Below are 25,709 nucleotides of genomic sequence, written 5' to 3'. Positions count from 1 at the left end.
CTCTTTGAAGCCAGTGTTGGTACACCAGATGGTTGCTTTTGCACATTAGCAGGGAGATGGTCTGCCCTTATATTACTTTGTACATATTTTTATTTGACTTTTCAGATTTGCACTTTATATTCACATGAAAGGATTGGCAGTCACTTTATGAAATATTACAAGAAACAGCTTTAATCAGGGTTGGAATAAATTTCGTGATCTGCAAGTCCGTATTTCAACCACAAGAAGGAACAAGAAGTGTTATTTTTCAGCGTTGGGGTATTTTCTGATGTTTTGTTTTGTAGCCACTTCAGAGAGGCAACAGGTTATAACTACTTATCCTGTTAGCAGACCCTAGCACTTTCCAGTGTTGTGGTGGTGTTCTGAGTCCCACTGTCTGGCCTTTTCACTTCAAGATAGTTGTGGTGGTCACTGAAAGATGTAGCTCCCATGCCTGGTGGCACTGTTTGGAAAGCAGCAGCACAGCAAAGCCTTCAGGTACTGTTGGGAGACACACACAGAGGAGTGAGGCTGTGGACACAGATGAATAGCTCTGGTTCTCCAAGGGCAGATGAAGTTCCAGTGTGGAGGATTTGGACCCTTCAAAAGAGTTTGGAATGTGGCAGTGATTTGTGCCGTAGTAACTGATTCTGAAATTTTGGATCCCTTTTCTTTCAGACTGGTGGCTGCTCAATTGAAACTTGTTGAAAAAATACCAGTTTCCAAAGCTACAGCCCAACTCCAGCATGCCCTGCTCTACTGCTGGCATCTGCTCCAGAGCCATGCCACCTGTGTTTGGCTTGACAGGTGACTCTCCTTCCTTCTCTTACGGGCTCATGCTTAGACCAGGAGACTGCAAACCCTGCCTGTTCCCTAGTTCTTGTCCCGGAATTTATGGGTCTGAGGTCTTGAAGGACAGGCTATGAATTGTTTGTTCCACAAAGCATGGCGACCTCTCTAGGTGAGTATGCAGGGCTTGGTATTCTTACCAAATTCAGTTTACATGCATCATCTTAGATCTGGATTGACAATCCAGACTGGTCCAGCAAGTACGTAGCCCTGGAGGCTGGCTGCAGAGTGACCTGGAAAGGCTGAGAATGATATACAGTGTATTTGTGTAGTTTTAAAAAAATACATACGTGCTGCACATTAAGTCCTAATGTATTAACATATAAACTAAAGGTAAAGTTACACTGTCCATGCGGGCCAAAGCCAGATGTCCTAAATCCCTTAAAAACATCAGATCAGGAGTGCTTTGCAATGGCTCTTTTTCTCCTGAACACCTACCCTTCCTCTTCCTGCTTGAGCTGCGCTGTCCTCTGCAGGGGCTGCCAGGTAGCGTGTTGGCAGGAGAGCATGCTGCCACCAAACAGTGCACATACACCTGAGGAGGAATAAAAGTACTGCATGGTCTGTACCAAAGCCTGCTTTGCAGAGCATTTTTTTGTCCATCTTTAGCAGAAGTCACAGCTGATCAGACTTAGGCTGAACACTTTCATACAGCACCTTCTAGCTGAACCTTCCTTGAATTTCAAGCTTGGTGTCAAAGAAGCCCTCAGGCAGTTTGGTAACTGAGAGGCTGAGACAAGAGAATTTAAAGCCTCATGAGCTGCAGTGAGGCGATGTATCAAAGCTAGACAGAAACACAATCTAGTGCTAGATGCAGCTGTGCACTTAGGAAGCAGCACAAGCCAGAATTGCATCATGTTCATTTCTAGCAAGTTCACAAGTTGAACTGCTTATGAAAGGCCAAGTAAAAATTTATGTGGCTACTTAAACTGCCCAAGTAGGGGTACTGCCATGGCTCATATCAGTACATGTGCTAAGGTCCACTCAACTGGGTGCAGTAGGAGCAAAGCATCCTCAGGTGACTGTCCTGGGTTGTTCTTTGCTCTTCTTAGACCTGTTAGAGGAGGATAGAACCTCAAAAATGTAAGACCAAACCCACATGCCTCTGCTTCCCTGCTCTTGTTCTGGCGTCTTAGAAGATGCCTGGCTGGCTGGGACATATGGGAGACAGCAGAACTGACTTCATGTGAATGTTATTGCATATAAGATGAATTTTCTGTTCTAGACATTTTGAGCTGAAGTGCTGTGACTCTGATCCTATAAAAAGTCAGGAACAGCATATAAAAATTATATTTACATACCAAACTCTTTTGTTTACTCCAGCTAGTCTGATCTCAAGTCATTGAAACCATGCTGCAGAACAGATTTGAGAAGAGAACTAAATTAAAGCTGAGCACCTGTCAGGCTAGTTAGGTTTGATGCTGGCTGGGTCTTAAGTCTATGAAGTGTGTAAATTGGCTGTTTTTAAAATGGTCTGAAGTTCAGAGCATAGTGTCCATGAGGGAGGTGAGCCTTTCACTTAATCTTACCTGTTCCAGTTGATGAGCCAGGGTCCTTACTGCTAGTCTTTTGAAATGAGAAGGGTGTCTTACCCTGGGGCTAACTGCTACTGGACAGAACTCTGCAGCATATTCACTGCCATTAATCTCATACCTGTTTGAGAGAAGGAATCAACAGATCAAAAAGAAATTAGGGCTTTGCTGATGAGCGTTTTGGTCATTCAATAGCTACTTGCCCGTCCACAGTGATGTTCCATCTTGGGCTGCTGTTGGAGTCTAGAGACCCAGTTACCCAGCAGTTTTCCAAGTATAACTCAGTGTCGGGGCTCTTGTCTTTCAGCTCCACCTCGAGAAACACAGGCTCCACATGTTGCTTGAGTATTGTCATGTTTGGCTCATAGAATTCCATGAAAGATTCATCTTCAGAAAGTGTCAGGGGATTTTGTTGTTGTTTAATTTTATTTAAATTAAAACATGTTTGGAAATTTTCTGCATTTCCAAAGGAGGCTTACCTTTGGACACTCTTGAAACTACATTCAGGGCTTGTCTTATCCTTCTGTGTACTGCAGAAAAGGAAATGTTAGTGGGGTTCTTTAGTAGATCTTAAGGTCCTTTCCAACCCTAATGATTCTATGATTCTATAAAGCAGGGCGTGAGAACTTACAACTGAGAAAGTCACAGAAGTTTAAAAATGGAGGAAAAGAATTGCCTACCTGCAACATTTGATCTTGGTATCATTGTACCAGAGCCAAAGGGAGGTGATGTGGATGGATCACTAGCAAAGGCACCTAGCACTATGGTCTCTTTTGCTCGATAGTAGCACAGGACTGTTAGTCTGTTAATAGGAGAAAGAGTAATTTTTGTGTTTGCTTTTTCTTCCCAGCTGCAGTACCAAAGTGAGCAGTGTCAGCAGTAGCTCCTACCTGTAGTCTGGATCTCTTGTGATTGTTGGTATGCTCTGTTCTGGGAGAGTCTCTTTCTCATAAGAGATTTCGTTTTCATAAATAATATGATCACCTTCAAACTGTACATATGGGAAGTGTGTTAAAAACTGGATCGTGTTGGGAGCTAAAACAGGAGAACAAAACAGAAAATGCAGGAGAGACAGAAACTTCCAGCAGATGTATCTGCTCCAGCCATGGGCTTACCCTTGCTGAAGTGCCACAGGTAGTGACGTGGAACTTGAAGAAGGCATGTCGTTCATCATGCTCTCTAGGCTTGCAAGAGCTATCCCTTAGTTTCGTTTTACTCATATCAATGGCAGGAACTGTCTTCATTTGAGCAGATACCATTATGGTACCATCTGGGTGGCATACTGAGATAATTGGGGGGGTGGTTATAAACTCAGTGAAAGAATCAGATCATTTTATTGATCGATTAGTTGTATAACTTACCTATAAACTCTGAAGAATTGAAACTGCATCTAATGGAGAACATCTGTAAGGTGTCCATAGTTCTCACTTTCTTTAGGTCAACATCAAACCTTGCTTTAATTTTCTGAAAGGACACTTCCTGTGAAGGAGGTGATGGAAGAAGTCTCCTGTTAAGGCATGTGATTCATATGTACAAAGTTCTGCTTCTTGTGCCACTTGAATACTGAGAAGTCACAAGAGTTAAGTCACTGTGAAGACTTGAGCCTGACACAACATGGGGGCAGAAGTTTTCTTGTATGAAATAATTGGTCACTGTCACAGGGATAAATTTTGGCTGATTGTTATAGAACAGTGCAGATGCTTATTACAGCACCAATTTTCCCCTGCCATGTCTTAACATTTCTGCAGAACATTCCTTTAAAAGAACTTCTTTCATAAAAGCTATATTGAAATATTGTTTCTGGCTCGGTGCAGGTGGGACATTTTGCCTCACCTTACTAAAAATACTGAGGAGTTAGTCTGTTTTTGAAGGCTCCGTGCATATCATTTAGAGACAACTTAGCACTGCAGATTGCATAATGCATGGCACTATCAGAAGGGTCTGTGTCTGATATCTCTTGTCCTACTTGCACTGGCTTGGAGTCCTTCCCTCTGGAGATTTTCCAGTACCTGGAATACCACAGCGCCACAAACTGTGGCTGTAGGACTGTGGCTGTATGAGCAAACAGCCCTATGAGCTTTAAAGAAGGCATTGCTATATGGATTGTGTACCTCGTAGATAACTCCTGCAGCAAACAGAGGTATTTGCAAGATCAGGTGTGTAGAATTGGTAACTGCGAGATACCCGTTGGTAAGTGCAACATGCCGGTTCAGGAGCTTATTACCAAGATACAGGTTCCAGTACTGTTGCAAGCCAAAAGTAGGAATGGCTAGATACATGTTTTCTTCATCACAGTAACCAACTGCTTCTGGTAGTTCTGTGGGAAGAAGGAGGGATAAAGAGGTAGCAGTGAAGGAATGTCTGAGTGATGATTTGGCCCAGTCAGGGAATTCTGTCATGGGCAAAATTTGAACTGGCACTTCAGCAGTGCTGTTATGTGCATGCTGGCATCGTCTGCAGGGCTTTGGCTGTGTTTTGAGTGTAGCAGCTCACAATCAGTGTGATCAGGAACCCTCATGCTTTAGCAGTGGCCTGCCAGATGGCTTCCAGGACCACTCCCTGTTTTAGTAAGGCAAGCTGAACTATGTATGTAAATGTATTTTTTTGGTCAACCTTCTTTGGGCTGAACCCAGAGACATTTCAAACATAAAATAGGACAGTGAGGAAACTGTCACCTTCATGGCATCCAAAATCGAAGAGGTTTGAGAAAATACCAGTCAGACCTCCCAACTGTTTCAATAACCTGCTAAGTACAGTTCTTAGTGTCTCCTTGCACAAATATATCTTTGGAGTTCACAGCAATTTATTTGAGTCAGTTGAGTTTTGCCCTGGACACATATGCAGAATTGCGTTTGAGGACAAACTGAAACTCATAGCAATGTCTGATAGCTTTGGCAGTAGGTGTATGTTCAAGTTATGAGGCATCTTGTTCACTGAGTTTGCAAGCCAACTTCTTCTGTACACTAGTATTTATTGCTCTTAGTGTCTTGAGGGCAGACACTCTTGCCAGTATGCAGGAGGGCTGCCATCAGAAAAGCAGCAAGTGGCTATGTTACCAGTGATGATCTATTGAAGGGTGGGGTTTTCCCAAAAGCTCTCATCCTTAGCCTAATGGGGGTTTCACTGAATTCAGTGAAAACCTGATTCATGCAGTTGATGTAAACTGGTTAATATCAAGGAAAAGCTTACCAATACCAGCAATCACACACTCCACCTCTGCTGAGTGATAATAGAGTGTCATCTCCAGACCCACACTTAGAGTGTAGTTGATGAGGAGGGTATATTTTGTTTCATTTCTGTTCACATACTGAAAGAGAGAAATGCAATGCTGCAGTAGCAGTACCTTCCAGCACAGACAGGCATATATATCCTGAGCAGTACTAAATAATTATTCCAACACACTCCTCTCCCCTGCAAATAGTTCAGTCTCTAAAGACATCGCTTCAGTTGGCCTAAAACTATTCAGAAATTTGGACTGGATTCAACAGCTCTTTCAGCCAAACATAAATGTAGAGAATGTAGTGCCTGTTCATAAAATGGAGGCAGAAGTGAATGCAGTGGTGTTTCCTCTGTAGCCCACTGGTGAAAGAGCTCGTAGAGAGAGATCTGGGTACAAATCCTTATTCTTCTTTTCTCAGAATGTAGACTGAACCCAGGAGAATAAATAATTGGTAAAACAGAAGGTGTGAGGTAAGATCACACTCTATCTGATGCTGTAAGAGATCCCTCATCCCTCTTTCTACCCTCATTTAACTCACTAAAAGTGCTCCCAAAGCAAAACCTGCTGTTCAAGCTGAAAGAAATCCTTCTGAAATCTTTTGGCTTCCTTTGATCCCTAATGCAATTTAACTGTAGTTTGAATGCAGCCTGAAAGCTATTTGAGCAAATCCTGATCCTGTGTTCACAATGTTGTTCCTTGTAACAGAAAATAGCATTGCATGATTCAGTTGAAACAGTGGTAGAGGGCTTCCTCCCACTGAAACAAGAGGCTGAATTTCCCTTGTGAGTTTATACTTTTTACAAATATTGAGATTACAAATGGTCTGAAGCTTAACAAAGTTACGTTTAGAATACCCTGAGCCTGCCTCTACATGTTTGCATGGTGCATGGCCTGTGCCAGTGTTCAAATGACTCTGCATAAACTGTAGGTTCAGGAATTACTGGATGTTGGTAACTGGTGTTTGCAGGACTGCAATAATTAATTGTTTTATTTCCAGGGCAGTTCTGTATCACGAAACAGCATTTAATAGAATTTTTTCAAGCTTCTTCCTGCTGGGCACGCACTCGGACATTAGCCATGCTGACAGACACTAGAGGAAGTCATACCTCATATCATCTAATTACACTTGATGCTGCATGTCTCCCAGAGACCTACAGAGAGCTAGGTGGGGACATACAAGCCTCTAACATTAATTCAGATGAGCTTGGATGCATTGACACTGTTATGATCAAGTAAGAGTTGTTGGTTAATAAAAGACAGACTATATTCTGAAAAGGGGCTGCCCTACCTCCTCCACTCAGCTGCTGAAGTGACCTGCTGTATCTTACCTCCTTTAGAACATATGGATCATCAAAAGAGACTTCCAGGATAAATCCTTTCGTTCTATTAGAAAAGGGAGTTTCATAAATTTTAAACCCTTGGTGCTGTGCTTCCCTCAGGGTAAATGGCACATTTCCTATTACAATTGCCACTAGAGAGACATCGGGAAGAAAGTGTCCAAATGCAACATTAAATAGCCTTTCCTCTGGCAGAGTGTCTGTAGGGAGAGAACATCGAATTACTGCTGATGAGGATCGAGTAACGAAGACGGTTGGGGCGCCCTCCCATTCAGGTTCCAGGAAATTTAGCCAATAGTCATCTCATTAATGGCTTTGATTAATGAGTGTTTGTGTTCTAGTCAGATCGGAAATACTCAGAGTACATGAGAATTGCTTCAAGCTGCAGGAGATTAACAACAAATACATACAACTTTATAGAAAGTGGGTTCAGTAACTTTCTAGAAGTGCACTACGATGTGCAGTGGCTTTCCTGTAAAGAAATCTAGAATCTAGTTCAGCCACACAAAATATGGAGAAACTGTCATAATGTATGTGAAGAGGTTCCTTTTCCATTCTATGTCAGTTGTCCAGACAGCTCCAAACAGGTTTAGTGTCTTAGTGCATTCGAAAATACCATAAAAAAATTACTGCACCACTGAATGGCACAATGATTTCTGTATGCTCCCAAGATAACAAATGTAGTCAGTCTGGAGGAGAAAATGCCATCAACGAAGGCTGTCCTCAGACAGTTGCTCTCCCGAGTGTGATTTACTGCACACCACATCTTTATTCCAGGGTTCCAGTGCTCCCTGGAAAAATTTGGTTTTTAGTGTGAAAGGAATGTTTATGTTCTTATCAGCAACTTAAAATTTCCATCTCATCCCATAATGACATCTGAGTAATGGTACATCCATTAACACTAAATGTTTGGGGTTTTTGATAACACCTTGAACCTTGACTTCGGCTAGCAAATTAGAGTGGGAGTTGAGAACATTTTGGTGAATGTAAGTGTGTGGCAGAGGTCGAATGGAATAATGTATAACACAGCAAGAGCAAGAGAGCGGTAAAAGCCAGTAAGAAGAATGACTTACTGTTGATAACAGTTGGTATTTGTGGCATGAAAGGCGTGGTGATGGATTTGATGACTGTATACTTTGTGGTTTGCCAATCTGCATCTGTCCATGTGTGCTCCAAAAACAAGTCAATACTGTAAATGATTCCATATACACCACCAGATATGGAGCTCTAGGAGGTAAAATTTGGATTTAAGTCTTAATTTGCAATAGGTAAGTAGAAGAATGACAGAATATGGTTAAAATTCTTACTTTACAAAGAGAATATGTTATTCTAATACAGTTTGGGATGGATTTTGATGGGGGAGCTTGTTTGATTGTTTCTTTGCTTGGTCCATTTGTCTGGTCCATGTTTGGCTTTGGCTCAGATACTGCTGAGATTCTCAGTAAGGAAGTACCCGGTTGAGGGGGGTGTCCTCATTGTTTAGTAAGCAACCATACTTGCATTTATATTTTTACAATCCCTGTATTACCAGTCATGTCTCTCATTCTGTCCTAGGTCACTCTAAAAGTTTGTTGGAGCTTCCAGCATTTCTTCAGACTAAGCCTGTCTGGTGTCTACACATAGGGATCAAAGTGTCCATTGATACACAAAAATGTGAATTTCTGAAGGGGGTAAGTCAAAATCACAGCAATGTCACCTTCACAAATGGAACTGGTAAAGAGCCATGTGATAATACTGCTAGCTTCTTTCTAAGTGCTGAGGCTCAGGTTGAATGAGAAACCTGATCTAGTGAAAGATATTCCTGCCCATGGCAAGAGACTTTGGCTAGATCTTTAAAGGTGACTTCCAACTCAAGCCATTCTATTCTGTTCTGTTCTGTTCTGGAATATATTATTTCCAAAGCAGCTGCACCTAAACTACATGCTCGGGACCTGTCTCATGCTAATTCATCCTGTCTGAATGGAAATTATCTGGGAAACTACTCACTGGCCCAGGCCAGAAACTTACCAGGACTAGTTTCGTAATGTAGCAACCCAAACAATTGAACTCCAGTGCTAAGGAATCCCTTCACTCTTAATTTACTAGTATAGTTTATAAACAAAGACGGTCTCTTGCTTCTGTCATGTTTTGTAATCATAGATACTTAGTGTCTGATTAGTACTTAGTGTCTGCTCCTGATGCAGAGGAGTACCTAGGCCTTCAAAGATTTCTTGTATCTAAGAATTTTAAGCAGCAGCCAATCACTATTTGGAATTATCATGATTTAGGAACATCTTTGAGTGCAGGCCCTCAAATGTATTTATACTAACCTTTAGCTTTCCTCCTTCTGCTCCAATAGGGATGGTTACTCTGATGAGCGTCTCGTTGTGCTCCAGTAAGTAGTTTTTCTCCTCTGGGTTTACTATGACTTGGTCATCAACTCCCATTAAAATGTTTTTAGACAGAAAGGTGGATTCTTGAACCACTAATGTGGGGATAACACTTGGCACAGTCCATGTTAGCGCAGTGTCAGTGAAACTGATGCCATCTGTTGAGTTAGATAGTCCCAGAAGTCTGTGTAGTTACCAGTCAGTCTTCAGTCTGCAATAACTGTCTTTCCCTGACTGCTTTCTACCAGGGTACCTTTACAACTTTCACTGATGAAACACCTTGTAGGATAGTAGCCAGCCAATGGCTATCTTGTCACAGAAACCCTGGTGCTCAAAGTAGACTGGAAACCGAATCACCAGTTTCAGGTGACTAATTAGTTTATTCAGAAGAACAGACAGTCAAGCTCCCAAATGCCTGCTCTGTTGTCCTTTTGGTCCCAGGCATTTTGCCTTGCTGGCAAAAGGAATGGGGCACAGAACCACTTGTTTGGACCTTCTTATGGCTTTAAGGTCATGATAACTTAAAACCTTCTGCCTCCTCATCAGTTGTTCACGTTAATACTGTTCTGTGAGAGACAGAAGGTGCAGCCACCACTGTTCTGCAAAAAGCCAGGCTAGTTCTGCCTCTCCAGCAGAAAGGACTACATGAGTCCCAAGGATGCGGAGCTGCATCCCCCCATGGAGTTTTTTGACAGGAGAGGCTCCCTGGCCCTTCTGCAGCAATTTTACTTGACTCCATTTCCCTGCATCTAGCATGGGGGCTTGAGAAATTGGACACACTGCATTGGGAACACAAGTAATGTGGCATCACAGCAGGGAATGTGTTTGTCCAGGGCTAAAGCCATGGACTCTTAGCTCATGTTGCTCTGAGGGCAGCTTGTGAACCTCTTCTCTTACAGAGTAGGTCACAGGGAAAGGGGAAGACTGTTTTTTACTAGCTCCTTAGGTGGTTATTTTTAGTGAACAAGGAGGAAAGCCTTACCAACAGGACAGGAGACAGTGGTATCAATCAGCAAAAGCAGCCACCGCTGCCTGTACATGGAAGTGGAAGTGACCATGTTCATATTGACACCACTAACCTGTTGGGATGCAAGCAGAAGAAAAGAACATGTTCCAGAGCAGCAGTGGGAGCAGTACAGCTTTGTGTCCCACTGAGGGCAATAACTCACCACGCTGATGTCAGACTCGTTGCTGTGATAGGGCGCACGGAGGTACACTCGCGACAGCGTGTTATTAAAGCTGTAGCCCAGTTTTGCTGCATCGCTTACCATTATTCTCTTTCTCCCTGACGGAGAAACAAACATCAGTTGCCATAGCTGGTATGCAACATTTTGAGTCTGCAAGAGAGAGATGAGCTGCATCAGATCGAAGTCTACCAAAGCCTCTTAAAAACTCTGATATTGTAGCACCTACTTTCCTGTTAGAAGGTGGAGTAACTGGAATGACACTGGGCACTGCTACTTCACCCCAGGCAAGAAATACCCTTAATTTATATTAAGATAAGGAATTCTATAGTTCTTTAAGGCATCTTTAGAGATAGTCTTTTAGAGGCCCTGGAAGGAAGTTAGATTGGTGGTCTTGAACACATTCCCTTGGACAAAATGCCTGTGCTGTTAATAAAATGGTTGCCTTCACGTCTCTAGATTGCTGGAGCAGTCTGAAGGCTAAATGACAGACTTCCTTTTACAGCATGTATCCATAGTGTGTCAAAAATAGGAAGAGAGGGATGACTGTACTGGTCTAGAACAGAGGATCCTGAAATGATCACCATATGAGATGATAGTCAAAAGGGAAAATGGGCATATTGAGCAAGTAAGACATGAGAAAAATAAGACAAGTGTATATATTCCCCCCTAATACTTTCCAGCCTCAAATAAAACTCAGTGACTCCTATCTGTAGCTTCTTTGTATTTTGCATGTCTTATTGAATATTTCTCAGTCAACTTTTCCAGACTCTTCTTGAGATCAAGCAAGCTTTTAGCAGCCACAACATCTTTTGGCAAGGACTTTTGACAGATTCACTACCCACTGTGTGAAGAACCACATACCTTTATTTGTCTTGAACTCAGTTTCTACTAATGTAACAAGCATATGGCTCTGTTCTCCCACCTAAATGTCTTTTTGCAGTCTAGATCTCTAAGAAAACTTGAGAGGTTTTTCAGTACTTGATGGCATCTTTACCATCTCACTTTTTTTTGACAGAGATGGAGCTATGCCCCAGGAATGACTCATGAGACTAGTGAGAAGAGGCAGGCTAGGAACTGTGAGGAAAGTTCCCCCTTCCATACCTCTGGCAGCGCCGACATCCATGCTACAGTGTAGTCATTTGAAACTGCAGGGACATCAGTCTTCACTGACACCTGGGAGGACAGAGCAGATTCTTTGGGAACAAACCAATCTCCATTATTACAGTCTTGGGGAGCAGAGAGAGGGCTTTCAGGTTTCTCCTCCAGTGTCTGTTGGGATTTAGCAATTCACTGGAGGTTATGAAAGTGTTCCCAAAGAGGTTCTTGATGGTTGTAATTTCCGTGGCTTTAAAATTAAAGCCATGGCATTTATGGTGGTGCATGTACAACAGAAGGAATATGTTATGTATAACTGGCTAAATAAAAATCCTTTTTCCTATTTGCTAAGAAATAGATCCCACTCTGGATACTTTCAGTGACATCTGGGTCTCTCCACTGGAAGTATAAGGAAGCAGGGTTCCTTGGCTTCAACATGGTTCCCTCTTCCCATGCAGGCTGAACATCTGAAAATGCAGGATCCCCAGGACCTAAGATAAATTCTATGGTGTAAATCTTGCTAGCATGTGCTGCAAAGGAAGGCGAGTTCTGGACACCGAGGTGGGGGTCAGTGTTTGCCTCAGACATCTGTACCATGGTGTGTGTTGCAACGCCCAGATGTGACTGCACAACCTCAAGTCCTAACAGGATAAAACCAATTTCTTTGTCTTGCCTATAGTAGGTGTGTACAAAAGGCAATGAAGTCTCTTTGGTTCAGTGCCTTATTTCTACATTGGTATGTAGATACTGGTAACAGGCTGGGCTGCCTGATGGTACCACCCAGTGGGAGGCATGGTCTGTCTCACAGTGATGTTATGTGGGTTGTGTGATGCAGCAGGGGTGCAGCTCTGCAAACTCTAGGTTTTATTAATTCATATAGATGAGTGACATTCTCACAGATGCTTCAGCACTTCATAATGTAAAGGTGCTCTTGTGAGTTAAATAGATTGGCCTGGCTGGCTGCTGATTTGCTTGCAGTGGCCTGACTTACATCATCTGTACAGTTAACTGAATTTCACTGCATCCAAAATACCTGTGACATGTAAATGTGTTACTAATAAGCATCTACAGTTACACCCTCTCCTGAATATCAGCACGTTGCTATTATGCCTGGTACATAGTGTAAAATCAGCTTCTGATAGGAATTTGTGGAGTTTGTTTTGCCTGGCAGGGAGCTTGGATGTAGTTTTGCCTTTGGTGGGAAAGCTTTTACCTCCATGTAGTTTTCTTCACACATGATTTCTCTTGAAGCCCAGGAGGAATAGGAGCAGTACATAGGGTAGGTGTAGGTCACAGCTGCCCTCATGCTCAGAAATGAGGAGACCTTGATGTTCACAGTCAGTGAAAACAGCTCATCTGCCTGGGAAGGAAAACAGGCGATTCAGCAGGTAGCGTAGAAGGTCCCAGGAGCAGCTGCACGGCACCATCTAGCCCAGTGTCCTGTTTCTGAGAGTGTTTTGTAGTGATGGAAACAGTTTGAGAGCTGCAGTGACAGCTCCTCCAACATACCATTCTGTATGAAGTGGTTTGTGCGCATGGGCTTTCTGAGCCAGATATTGCCTCAGTACTTAGAGCCTTAGCCTCAGAGCACATCTCAGCACTATTCTTGCCACAGTATTAAGGAGCAGCTAGTCAGGGGAACTGACCTACCTCACCATGTGGCTCATGTTCCTTTCATTCATGACTGCTGTGTGCCTCTGCATGAGGGAAAGTACTGGAGCTTTTATTTTGGTGTAGGTAGCTCAGATCTCTCTTAGACTCTTAAATGTTTAGAGTCTAGCTCTAAAGTGACTAGCTTAGATATGAGCTCCTTTTGGTCCTTCAGCTCTCCAGGAGCCACACATGAAGCCATGTTCTGTGCTTCTGTCTGACATGGATGTGCATTTTCATGCAGAAGAAGGGAAAGCCTTTCCAGAGAAATTTCCAGTCTGGAAATCCTGGTCATTTGACAGCACACTGTACACCCCCTGTTCTTGTTAGCATAACCTTTGCCCATAAAATTTTACCTTATTTTGTCTGAGGGGCTTCCAGGACCAGCCAGACTAAACATGGGTAAGCAATGAAGTTTCTACCCTGATATGTTCTGTTTCTAGGTTCATTTCATCTCAACTAACACTTCGAAATTGGAAATCCAGGCTACACTTTTACACGTATTTTAGGAAGGGGTGAATCACCTTCCAGAGAATCCTGTTTCTCTCCATTGACTATTGTGGAAGCATAAACAACTAGTTTAGACTAGACATTATCTTTCAGATGGTTAAAGTGAGACAAATCTGGTCTAATAGATGTGTGTGATCTACATTCCTAGGCATGTGTTAACAGGCACATTACCACACAAATTAAGCCAGGAAATGATCTGCCAGAATCACACTGCAAATGTTGCTTTTTCAAGCAATGCCTACTTCTTTCCAGAGAGGCTTTCAAAAAACTCTCTGGCAAATCAGCAGCTACAAGGATATGCTTGAGAACTGGCAGCTAGTCAGCAGCATTAAGCTAAGTGTCATTTCATGGAGAGAGGAAATCCCATGTCAGTCACACTGAACAAACCTCATACTGGAGAGCCTTTGCCTATTCATTTCTACACACCATCAGTACTAACTCCTTGAGTTCACTATTTCATGAGTTCTCAAAACATGCCAATAGAATGCCATATAATATCTCTATGTTGTCTTTTTTGGAAAGGATGTACTGTCTGAGTTGTTTTCAAGCCCATCTCTGGGTCTTACCTCGTTGGCCACGTGGCAGCCAAGCACCGACGCACGGAAGACAGGGTTGCCCCACACGTCTTCTGACAGGACATAGCCACAGCGAGATGCTAGTTTCTCGTCCAGCAGAAGGGGGCCAGCATAAGGATCTGCAGAAAAAAGGAATGATGCATGGGATGGAACGCTCAGGGCTTTTAAAGCACAGGGCAGAGTAGCATTGAGACCACCTTACGAAGCTCTCCTCTGAAAAGAGGTCCAGCTGGGTTGGGTGTTCTCCAGCTGCATGTGCAGCTGGTGAAGCTATTCTGTGTTAGGGTTCATGAGACAGTTTAGCATGTCTCAAGCTCATACGCATTATGTTCACTTTAACGCCCATTTCTTTGTGTCCAGAGGCTTGTGCCACAGTCACTGTGAAGTACTGTTACAGAGAGTTTTTCTGAGGCATCACACTCATTACTCCCTCCCTGTCCTTGCTCTCTAGAAATAAGTCATGCGCTATTGAGCCCATACATTTCTAAAAATCCTCAAATTGGGTAATCTGCTGCTCATTCTTGTCAAAGGATGCAGTCACGCGCCTATTTTGGATGGGCATTTCTACAAATTGTTCAGGTTTGCTGCTCATCTCTGCTTGGCAAGGCACTTCATGCTCTTAAATTTAACTGAGGGAGCCAAGGAAGAAGCATCATGGGGTCTGGCTGCGCTCAGCTCTTGATGCTGGTAGAGTTAATAACATCATATTTTGTTAATTATCTGCCCTCTGATTAAGGAACTATTTTAGTCTTGGGTTAGACACAAGAATCTGTACAAGTAGAGTTTTAACTAGCTGTCATTGCAATTTCTAGATTTGTCTGTTATCTTTGTATGTTGAACAGTACTAATAACTGCTGCTTCAATACATGTGGTCTTGCAGCCAGGGTAGACTAAGGAGATAACTGAGGAGAATTTTGGAAGAAGAGGGAATAGCTTTTATGAGACCAACTGATGGATCTGGAAGAAACAAACAACCTTATTGTGCCTGAAGACAGGTCTGTTTTTTCCAGCAATATCAGTTGCTCTCATAAATGCTATCACTTCCCCCCACACCCTTGCTGTACTTCACTTTTTCAGTTCTGCCTCCAAATCAACTGAAAAAACCCAAAACCCATGAAAAAAATGGACTGATCTCAACAGAAAGAAATCTGGTTTGAGGTGAAATCACATACTTTTTTCAATCTGATAGTGAACATTTTCTGGTTTTCATTTTGTTAAGTAGATTTTTCTTTCCTCAGCAAAATGGAAACCCTTTGTTCAATCTGAATAAAGGGTATTTAACTGCCATTGTGGTGGTAAATACAAAGGAAATGAAAATAAAAGAATCTCTTAATTGCTTAATCACTCAGCAGTCACTGATACTGTGTTTTCTAGGTATTAACCAGCTTACACTGGTGGTGTTATTTGTGCTGTCCAGGACACATCCAAGCTGCAATATCACCTTTGTTTTCCTTGCTAGACATGTGTAAGGGCTCAGCAGAGATAAAAATGAAAGCCAAATGACATTTCTTCCTCCTCAGACCATATTTTCTCCTTTCCCCAGTAAGTTAGTTGTAAGGGGCAAAGGGGACTGTGGCTGTAGATGCAGGCTTTACTCATCTATATGGATATTGACCAAATTGAGTGCAAGAGGCCAGATCTAGGTAGTAAGAATATCTGCAAGTTCTTTGGGGTGGGTTACCAATTATCGTGTAGGTGGCAGCAGCATCCAGATCACAGATTTTCAGCTCAGTTAGGTGATTTCCCAGCCTTCATGGTCTTCAGGGCAGCCATTTGTGACTCACCATTAATTTCAAGCTGGAAGAACTTTCCCTGGAGCAAGAGTTTATTCAGTTTCATCCAAAAAATCCTAGAGCGGCAACTACTCTCTACAAAACCTGGTGGGAACACAAACAGAGCAGATCAGCCAGTGGGACCAGAGGGCAGAGAAGAAGCACGTCTTGTTACAAGCAAAATAACCAAGTTTTCATCCTTACTTCACTATACTTTTGTCATGTTTTCACCAACCTGGGGGAGCCATCTGCCTCCCTTGTCCCAGCCAGATCAGTAAGAAAAGCAGCAATATCCTGCAGTGTAAGTACATGAACAAATGATGAGGTGAATGGAGAAAAAATTACCAGGATGGAAAATGAATGAGGCAGCACCCGAAGTCCCATTACCTGCACATAGAGTAACCTACAGCCTCCATCTGTCCCCAGAGACCTGTGCACGGGCAGCAAAGTCTTCCTCCCTCTGAGGTAAAGCTGACCCAGCTGTGTAGAGGGAACCTTGTCAGACCCAGGAGGAAAAGGTATAGCTGACCTTTTACGACAGAGATTGTGCTCTCTTCCCCAAACCTTGTCTGTGAATCAGGAGAGGTCAGTAGCTTCTTTCGTGGAGGGCTGAATCCTGCAGTGCCCTTCAATGTTATCTGAGCTCTGGCAGGGGGAGGCAGCCTATGTCTACCTGGGAGGACAGAGCACCCTTTTGGCAGGTATTTACAAGGTCAAATGCTGCTGCTAAGCCTAATTTTAATGAGTGCAGCATAGGGTGCTCCGTGCTTTCCATCAACCCCTGGAAGAAACCTTATTCCTTACAAGCCAGTTAGGTAGCTTTGGCTTCAGGTCTTGAGCACATGAAACATTCCCCCTGAGGTACTTTAATTGGGTCTACAGAGGAAATACATTTTTGTTTCTGTGAAATGTCCCAGTGACCCAGCCATGCCAGAGATAACAGCAGTTCTTTGGCAGCTGCATGTTTTGCTTTTATGGATCCAGTTAGGTTGCCCTTTGATTTGTTTGATTATCTGAGAGTGTTTTGGGGAAAACATCTTGTTTTTAGAAGTGCTCTGATATCTCTGGATCAGTCAGACCATGTGCTGGTCGGTAAATGGCCAAACATATTGTCTGGGAAGAGAGTCATTGCACCTGAGCGGAGCTCTGGGACTGCCAGTGCCCAGAGAAAAAGAAAGTCTGAGAGGTTTGGTAAGCTAAAAACACAGCTTGTGTGGTGTAGATGAGCTGAGTTATGGTGGAATGAGAAGTACAGGACATTTAGGTTGATGTTTTAGCCATTGAAACTCAGGGCTTATTCTCCTCTTTGTCCCCATTTTGCTGCGTTACTGAACCATTCTTAACTTACTTTGGTTCACATGCATGAGCAGAACAGTGCTGTACAAATGAGATTGTTTTTACAGCATACTTCATACTGCTTTGGGATAGAAGAAACCATTGAGCACGTACACTCCCAGGACACAGTGCAATCAGTGTAATCTCCTCCGCTGTCCCCCTCTGTCACAGAACCTCTGCAGAAAACAGCAGAACCCACACCACTGTCCTGCCAGATACGCTCACTTTATACAAGTGTCAAGCTTGTGTGAGTGCTCTGGAGTGGAGCCCCAGGGCTTTAGCAATCTCCTAATTAATGTCCTTTGGCCACAAGACCCTTCTCATTCAGCAGGAGCTGAGCTCCAAGTTCTGCAACAAACGTCTTATGAGCCCACGCAGGACTCGCTGCATGATCCTGGCCTGTGTTAACTCTGTGTCCCCGTACCCAAAGTGACTCTTCATTGAATCCAGCTGGGGCTGGAATTCGGCTTGAAATGGCAATACTCCAATACCACAGTGATGAGTGTGGTGTAACAATGAGATTTTGGATTTTGAGTGAAAACTTCAGTATATTTGGATAGAAAATGGTTCCAATTTTGATAAGACACTTCCAAGAGCCATGTAGCATCTCTCCGAGATACTGAGAGTCAAGGTCTGAGAGAGCCATATTTGAGAGAGCGTGATTGCAATTTATTAATGAACAGCCAACCATCAGGACAGGTACATGACTGCAATTAGCTGCATTCTTTGCACAAGTAGGGAGGGATGAATTTACGTATTTTTGGACAACTCAATGCATCGCTGTTACTCTGTTTCTGGAATTAATTGTGGTTCTAAATGTGGCAGAAATTACTTCGGATGTGACATAGCAATTGTGGTCAGTGTGCAGTAGCCAGCTCTTAGCCTGTCAACTGAGCAAAGCGAAGCAGGTCCAGGTCAAATGCTTTTGGCTTTCAAGGATCGCTTAAGTGATGTGGAAAGCACTGTTAGCATTGGCAGTTGGAAGCATCTGCTGCTTGTGGTCCCTAAAGTCCCTCTGGTACTCATTATAAAGGTAGGGAGGATAAACTTGTGCATTCCAGGTTATTACATTTGTCTACATGGTTTTCCTTGCTGTTTTGGCTGCATAAGAGAGCCCATCTTAATGTTCTTGTAGGGTGATAAACAGCTGCTGTGTTTCGATGCTGAGGTGATTCATTCTGTGATGGATAAGATGATTCATGGCATGGGTTCTTTTGGGCTGAAAGGTACCGTATGACTGTAATGCTTTGGTTTCTTTTTTTTTCCTGCATGGGTCTGAAACTGGATTTTGTATTACATGGTTTGATTGAAAGTTTAAAACTGGCCACTTGGAGCAGCTGAGTGAGGCTTGCTTTAAGTGGTGGAAAAAGGCTCCAGCCCTTTGAGTCATGGTGTTTGTCTTTCTGTTGTCCTATGGCACTGAAATCCCCAGGTTACCTGAATCCTACAGAAAAAAGACACTCATATTTCTGTCCCAAGTCTTTTAATTATAACTTTATTTTTTTCTGGCTGGTTCAAATGCAAGGAAGTATTTTTTTGTTTTTCACTAGGTCCCCTGTGATGATCTTAGGTAAGTTTGATACTTAATCTGAGTGTAGAACAAAGTAAAATAGTACCTGTTATTGGGTAAAGCCAAAACTAGTGAACAATGGGGAAGGAAACAGGGTGAAGTCTGGTTTTAATGTACTGAAAGCAGAATCTTTGCTTATATAGAGTTGGGAAGAGCCAAGATAAGGGAACCCTGCCCTCCTTGCTCTCTTGCAGCTGCAGGATTGGCAAATCTGAAATACAGATAAAAATATTGGTATGTCAATATTTCTAAGCCTAAAGTGGCTGCCCAAGAAGGTGACCTAAGATGTAACACCCAACTGGACAGAATCACTAGGGAAACTTCAAAACTGAGATGCTAGAGGAGATGCTTCTCCATGGAAGTGCTATGCCTTAGAGTAAGCTGAGAATGAGACATTCAGGTCATGGGTCCAGTGTATGAGAAATGGGAATGATGTTGATCTTCGTCTCTGAGAAACATTTTCTCAGGGTGTGTGCCTGTGAGAGACAGAGAGGTACAAGACGTACCTCCACCAGCACTCCTGTTCTGGAAGGGGCTTGGTCACCTTGGCATGAACATGTACCTGAGCTCTGCTCTCTCCTGCATGTGCCAGGAGCTTGTAGGTGCATTCAAGGGGCTTATAAATCCCCAGGGAAAAGTAGCATACAAGGGTAGTTCTGGTTTAACGTAATACAATGCTACAAGATAACCTCACTGATGCAAGTAAAATACTTCAGAGGGCTGAAGCCTCACTTGTGTGCAGATGGTCCAGAGGAAAATATGCCCTGTAAGGAACAACTATAGAATTATAAGCTGAAAGAGGCAATTTGTTTCTATCCCCATGAGCTAATAGTTGATTTATGCCCTGAACCGTGAGGGTTTACATTTCTCATTTGTTATTCTAAGATTATTACTATTATTATTATTTTTATATGTATAATGTGTGTTTAGAAAGTGTCTCTGTGTTTATGCCATTTTTGTCTTTAAAATACTCCACACTGAAATTCATATGAATTCCAAAAAGCAACACTTGCTATAACTGCATGCCACTAAATTGTTAAAGTGGTGGAAAAAACACAAATAAGCAGACCTGTATAATGATGGGCTTTTAATTTTTTTTTTTAACGTGCTATTGGTGTTAATTTTTGTGTGCCTGTTATGTTTGTGTTCACTATAACTGAACAATAGGACTTTGTTTTTGTTCTTTGTGTAAATTAAAAACATCTGTTCTCTTCATACAAAAAGTTGTTTTTTAAAAGAAGCTGGTCTGATCTAACTAAATACCAATGCTGTGTCCACAATGAGTTACTATTAATATTTGGGAAAGGCAACCATCCAAAGCAAGTGTAATGTCAGATCACTGGCAGGAGTGCGTATTTATTGCTTGAAGTGACAGATAAAAATGCAGAGGTTACAAAAACAAAATTCCTGTGGATGACTAATGATGCATATATATGCCCCCAATGCCCCATCACCACATTTACAGTTGGCAGGGTGTTCTCCACTGCCTCCTGCTCCCCAGGATTAATCAATAAGGAACTGGTAGCTTGGCACCCTCCCTGGAGGAGCAATGCTGCTCCCACCTTCCCTACAGCAGACCCTGCATGGAGTGACCTTCAGGGCATGCTGGAATTTGATCCCTCTATTTAATTTGTCTGACTTTTCCCCCCACCTCGCTCTGGTATTTGACTGCATGGGTTGATTTCCCACCAAAGGCATGTATATTTTCTTTCCATGCAGGTGGAGGAGGTAGAGCATCCGTTGCATGTTTCTGTAGTGCCCGTGATGCTGGCACAATGGTGGTCTTCAGAATTGTCTACAAAGTTCTGATATGAAGGAGGTTCCAGACCAAGACATGAATCTGTCATCTTTCTTGAGAGGAGCAGCCCTGCTTTCAGCAGTAGTCTTGCTAAAGTAGTAAGAAGTTATTTCAGAGCAAAAAACCCACATTATTTATCATTGAGCATGGGTGGCAGAACTGAGGTCTGAGAGGTTCAGCAATCTGCCTGCCTGGGTGGCTATATGGCTTTGTCACTTATGTACTTGAGGACCTCAGAGATGATGATATTGTCCTCACAGGCAGATGTCTTTTGAAGGAGGTATATCTAATTAACATTTCTTGATGAAAGGCCTGATTCAAGAAAGCATCTCTATTGAGTGCAGCACTTTGTTTATATCTCATTTATTTCATTAAGATTTAAACCCAAGTAAACCCTTTCAGGACCCCAGTTATACCTTTGCTTCTCCCCTTCCTGCTGCTTCTGCTGTCCTATGCCAAGTGCGGCAAGAACCGAGAGAAAAAAGCTTGTCTGTGTTAAAGAATCAGGTATTTTGTTGGTATGCTTATTGTAGTCAGAGCCACAACAGCTACCAACCTATTAGCAACATAACTTCTCCCTCTTAAGATGCCCCATCCCAGTGTATTCTTCCTTTCTTCCATTCTCTTGCAGAGGAGCCCTGTGCTTTTTCCTTTCCCGTGGCCTTTTCCTTAACTACCCTTAACACCCATGTTATTCATCTCTATTCTTCCCACATCATCTCCACTCTCCCTGTTCTTTGTACTGCAGTGTGGGTACTGTGGGTACCTGCTTCCAACAGGTACCTGCACCAGTGCTGGCTGCAGCCCAGGTGGTGGGCAGCTGCTTGCCATGGAGGTTGGCTACCATCAGCTGGTTGGGGGTATTTTGCCTTTGTCTCAGACACCAATGGCCGCCTCCAAGATCCAGCTGAGTGCAGAACTTGCTGAGTCACGTTTTCACCGCAAAACCACTCATGTGGTTCTTGAGAGTCACACAGTTATAGGCATGGTTTGGCAGGAGAGGAGCAGAGAGCTTTCACCCTGAAGCACATCCAGGAATGCTGGCAAGAAGACACTTTTAATTTCCTATCTCGGGTTACCGCAGCATGGATTAGGACTACAAGAGCTTGAAATCCCTGGCAAGCTAATGCTGTACATCTGTCTAAGATGACGGCCAGCGAGGGCAACCATGGACTTCAGCCCATGACCAGTCTGAAGTACTTTATTCCTGGCTGAGCAGCTGTCATTAACAGTGATCTGTGAGGTTTCTTCCCAATTTCACTCGGTGGTTTGCATGGCTGCTCTGTTCTCTGGTGAGATCTCCACACTTGCCTGTTTGGCTGCAGAGGTGATCTGCTGTTCGGCCTCACCGGCTGATTGTTCTTGTTTTGTAGTTGGGGGGCTGTGTGCTGTTTCTATCAGCCTGATGAGCTGCAGCCCCACCCCCCTCCCCTAGGGGGATTAAAATCTGTAAAATGGGAACAGCACTTGGTCCCTGGGATGATTATGAGGGAGTAGCACTGAGTGTTCTTAGGGAGGCTCAAGAGGAGCTATAACTGTCCAGGACTGCTCTCTCTGTGAGTAGAGGTCTGTTTGGGAAGATGATTTGTCGAGTCACTGCTGCATATTACTGGCATGTTATGTGCCCTTTCTATGGGCAGATATAGGTGAATTAAATTGGTGCTGCACTGGAGAAACTGAGTGTTTGTCTGTGTTTTGTGGGATCCATCAGCCTTCCCTTCTTCTCAGTAGGACCTGGCCCTTGTGGTCCACAGCGAGGGGGAGAACAAGGTGCAGTGTCCTCTTTTATTCCCTTGAGAGTTTGGTTACTGTCAGAAACTATTATCCCCAATTATCCAGGTTGATCTTATGCATGATGCTGCTCTCACCTGCAGCCATGACATTTTTGGTGTAGGGGTAGTACAACTGTTGCCATGGCTGGCCGTATTTCAAAGAGTAGTGTTAAGAGCAATAGTTGCTTGGAGCTTTGAGGGTTGTTTGCCCCTGTTTGCTCTCCTGGTGGCACAGCCATGGTGCAGCTGGGACCCTTGCACAGCATGGCGGTGCTGGCATCAGACTCTGTGCAGATGCTGCTCTCCGTTCCCTTCCTAAATGCCTTTCCTCCTCCCTAGGCCACTGTAGGACAGCACTGCAGGTCTTTGGCTTTCACCCGTGCTTTCCTGTCCCTAGTCCACTTGTGCTGTGGGTGCTTTTTTTGCCTGTTCCCATTAGGTGTCTCCCTTTTCCTCCTTATGAGCTAGCTGGAGCTGTGCATGTTCTGGCAGTGGTCACCCATCAGGTACTGGCCTGAGCTGGGGCAATCAATAGGTCACTGCAGCTTGGCGTCCCCCTTTCCCTCTGAGGCTGAACTTCTGGCTCAGGCCATGTTGCTGAATAATATTCTGGGATCTTTGCACAGGAAATTTCCTTGGTGGGATGAGGAAGTGGGACCTTGCCACCAGCCCCACTGGGCTGTGTCTCCTGCTTTTTCCACCTCCCAGGCCATTGCACTGCACTCCTCAGGCTCTTTGCAGTCTGGGGCAGAAGGCATCCCTGCCCGAGGAGGCAGATGTATTTGCAGGCAGTGGCAAACCACTGAGAATCCATACAACTTACTTTGCAGCTCCATCAAACCCACCTCGATGGAGTTTCAGGCTGAGCCCAGGTTTCCTGGTGGCAGGAAAGCAAGCCAGTAATGTATAAGAAGGGCTTAGAGAAGGATGGTTGCCTTGTAGCAGGTACTATATGCCATCCCTGTTTGGGGCCTAGGATGTTGCCCTGTGTTACAGATGCATGAAGAAAACATGCAAAGATGGCCACCTGATAGTGCAAACATTCCTACCCTGTCCCTGAATCCCAGTGTGGAATGATGGCAATGATACTCCTAAGCCTTATTGTGGAGAGGAAAAGGCACTTTTGGCAGTGGAATTTCTGGAAGGATTTGCCTCTCTTTCTGCAGCTGATTTCAGCTCCTGCCTCTGCTGTAATCAGTCTGGCCCTGTGTAGCCTCTTGTGACATCCCATCCAGCTATCTAAAATTGTTCAGGTTTTGTGTATCTTGACACTAGACACAAGTTTCTGCTGATCCAATATTATTTGTTGAACAAAATATTACAGGATGTGAAGGCAATTCACAGAGATGATCCAGTTGCTGCCATGGCTTGCTCCTCATTTGCAGATCACTTTGCATGGAGATTTTTATGGCACTGAAAGTTTTATAGCTGATTGCATTATTTTATTCTTATTTCACGTGCAATGCTGATGTGACAACACTGGCACTCCTGACAAGGTTATCTTGTCACCATTTCGTAGATGAGAGGACTTAAGCTTGAGACTAAGACACTGTCTTAAGATTTGAGTGCTGGAGTCTTTTGAAAATTTTGTTTTGATTTTTATTTATTTATGAATTCAGGGCATGGGCTCCTCTTGTTGGCAGTGCTGTTGGTTCAGCGGTCACACAAGCAGAGTTTTGCCCCCGATGCAGCTGCATCTATAATCTTTGGGATAGGTTGACTTATTTAAACAACATGTAGCATCTGGTCTCTGTGGCTTGGGTGACTTACTTGGAGGTCACACAGCAGAGACTGGGAAACAGCCCAGCTCCCCTGCCTCTGATCTCTGTGCTCAAAGTTTTGCAACTGCTTCCTTCACCACAGAGCAATGCTAATGTCCCCAGGGAAAAGAAGCCACACAGCTGTAGCCAAGCCTGGGAGATGTGGGATATGAGGTGGCTGAAAAGCTGGTTGGAGTGCTGAGCTTGGAGGTGAGTGGTTAATGAGCTGAAGCCTGGCTGGTGATCAGGACTCAGTGGGGTTCCTCAGCTGCCAGTATTGGCACCTTCACCTGGGCCCCAGGCAATGGGATGGCAGGCACCTCAGTGGATGATGCCTAGCTGAGGGGGGCATTGAGTGAACTGGAGATTTGACTGCTATTCAGAGAGACATGACAAGCTGAAGAAATGGCCTTATGGGGCCTCAGCGTGAAGAACAGGGGTGGAGGGGATATCTCACCTCACTGTTGTGTCCACCTGCCAAAAGGAGGGTGGCTGTACTGGACTCAGATATTCATAGGAAAAGGACAGGAGTCAATAGTCACAATCTGCAGGAAAGGAAATATTGACTGAATATAAGGGAAAAAAATTCACAGTCAGTGTCTAACCACTGGCATAGTTGCCCAGAGATGCTGTGCAATCTCCTTCCCTAAAGGTTTTCAAAACATGGCTGAACAAAGCCTGGATAACCCTGCTCTAACTCTGAGCACAAGTTTTGACCAGATGACTTCCAGGAGTCTCTTCCAACCTAATTTATTCCATGCATCTACAATAGCTGGACACTTTAGGTATAATTCCTGCTGTATTCTCCAGTGAATTGAACTGAATCCTTTGTCAGTATTGTTTTCACAGGCACACCTTTCATAACCACCACATATGTCACAAAAGAGGAAAAAATAATATCCAACACTGGGAGGAAAAATTGAAGCAAAATAATGTGCAAGAGCTATACAAAACCTCCAGTGTCTCAAAGCTGCTAGTTGCTGCTAGTGTTGGCATGGGAGAGAGCATAAAGTAGATTAAGTGCAAGGACAAACAATCTGAGGCATTCTGCTAGCAGAGTCTCCTGTCATCCTTCAGCTTCCCAACATGATGGTGATCCAAGCTGTGCACAGCCTTGGATGAGGCTCCAAGTGCTGAATCACTTTGACTCCCCTCTCTCCCCTGCAATGATCACACATAGAAAACAGACATGACTGAGAAACTTGGGCCAGTTTATAAAAGGAAAGTAACTTTTCAACACAACTTGCTATGAAAAAGGACTGCTTGGTGTTGTCACTTAACAAACACCCTAATGGCCTGATGAGAAACATATTTGTCAAGCTGAGTTTCCTTCCTCAGGCTTGAGGAAGGTGAGTTTAGGAAACTGTAGTTGCTGCAAAAAGGTCATGGTAGCCTTGAG

General features: G+C 43.7%; 1 protein-coding gene across 4 annotated transcripts; it reads right to left on the bottom strand.

Annotated features, from left to right (window-relative positions):
- Positions 1-67: 67 nt before the first annotated feature.
- Positions 68-19,414, bottom strand: LOC133273027 (uncharacterized). 4 transcript variants are annotated; one of them, XM_061460901.1, is made up of 22 exons: positions 16,463-19,412; positions 16,311-16,369; positions 16,088-16,180; positions 14,295-14,422; positions 12,782-12,928; positions 11,575-11,646; positions 10,456-10,623; positions 10,269-10,365; positions 9,227-9,444; positions 7,991-8,144; positions 6,909-7,117; positions 5,550-5,667; positions 4,472-4,677; positions 3,722-3,839; positions 3,476-3,642; positions 3,251-3,351; positions 3,041-3,162; positions 2,840-2,890; positions 2,358-2,747; positions 1,267-1,363; positions 969-1,070; positions 68-480 (listed from the first exon to the last, which is right to left on the bottom strand). In XM_061460901.1, exons 1-19 carry the CDS (start codon positions 16,489-16,491, stop codon positions 2,545-2,547), a joined length of 2,460 nt encoding a protein of 819 aa, XP_061316885.1. In that variant the 5' UTR covers positions 16,492-19,412; the 3' UTR covers positions 68-480; positions 969-1,070; positions 1,267-1,363; positions 2,358-2,544. The 4 variants fall into 4 exon arrangements, with proteins under 4 accessions (XP_061316885.1, XP_061316888.1, XP_061316886.1 ...); XM_061460904.1 differs by lacking the exon at positions 12,782-12,928 and having other exon boundaries at positions 16,463-19,414; XM_061460902.1 differs by lacking the exon at positions 1,267-1,363.
- Between the last annotated feature and the right edge of the window lie 6,295 nt (positions 19,415-25,709).

This window comes from Pezoporus flaviventris, unplaced genomic scaffold (assembly GCF_033815535.1).
Source record: "Pezoporus flaviventris isolate CSIRO_AGI_PZ_B2104156 unplaced genomic scaffold, CSIRO_AGI_Pfla_v1 ptg000031l, whole genome shotgun sequence".
NCBI classification, from domain to species: Eukaryota; Metazoa; Chordata; class Aves; order Psittaciformes; family Psittacidae; genus Pezoporus; species Pezoporus flaviventris.
Note: the sequence above shows the minus strand (reverse complement) of the source record. Positions and strands in the feature narration are given on the sequence as shown.

Bases quoted from the DNA above. Each gene is read 5' to 3' on its own strand.
- LOC133273027 (XM_061460901.1), bottom strand. From the start codon at position 16,491: ATGGAGGCTGTAGGTTACTCTATGTGCAG. The intron at 12,929-14,294 runs GTAAGACCCAGA...TTTCCTTCCCAG, and splicing joins GCTGCCACGTGGCCAACGAG to GCAGATGAGCTGTTTTCACT. The intron at 10,366-10,455 runs GTGAGTTATTGC...GCATCCCAACAG, and splicing joins ACGAGTCTGACATCAGCGTG to GTTAGTGGTGTCAATATGAA.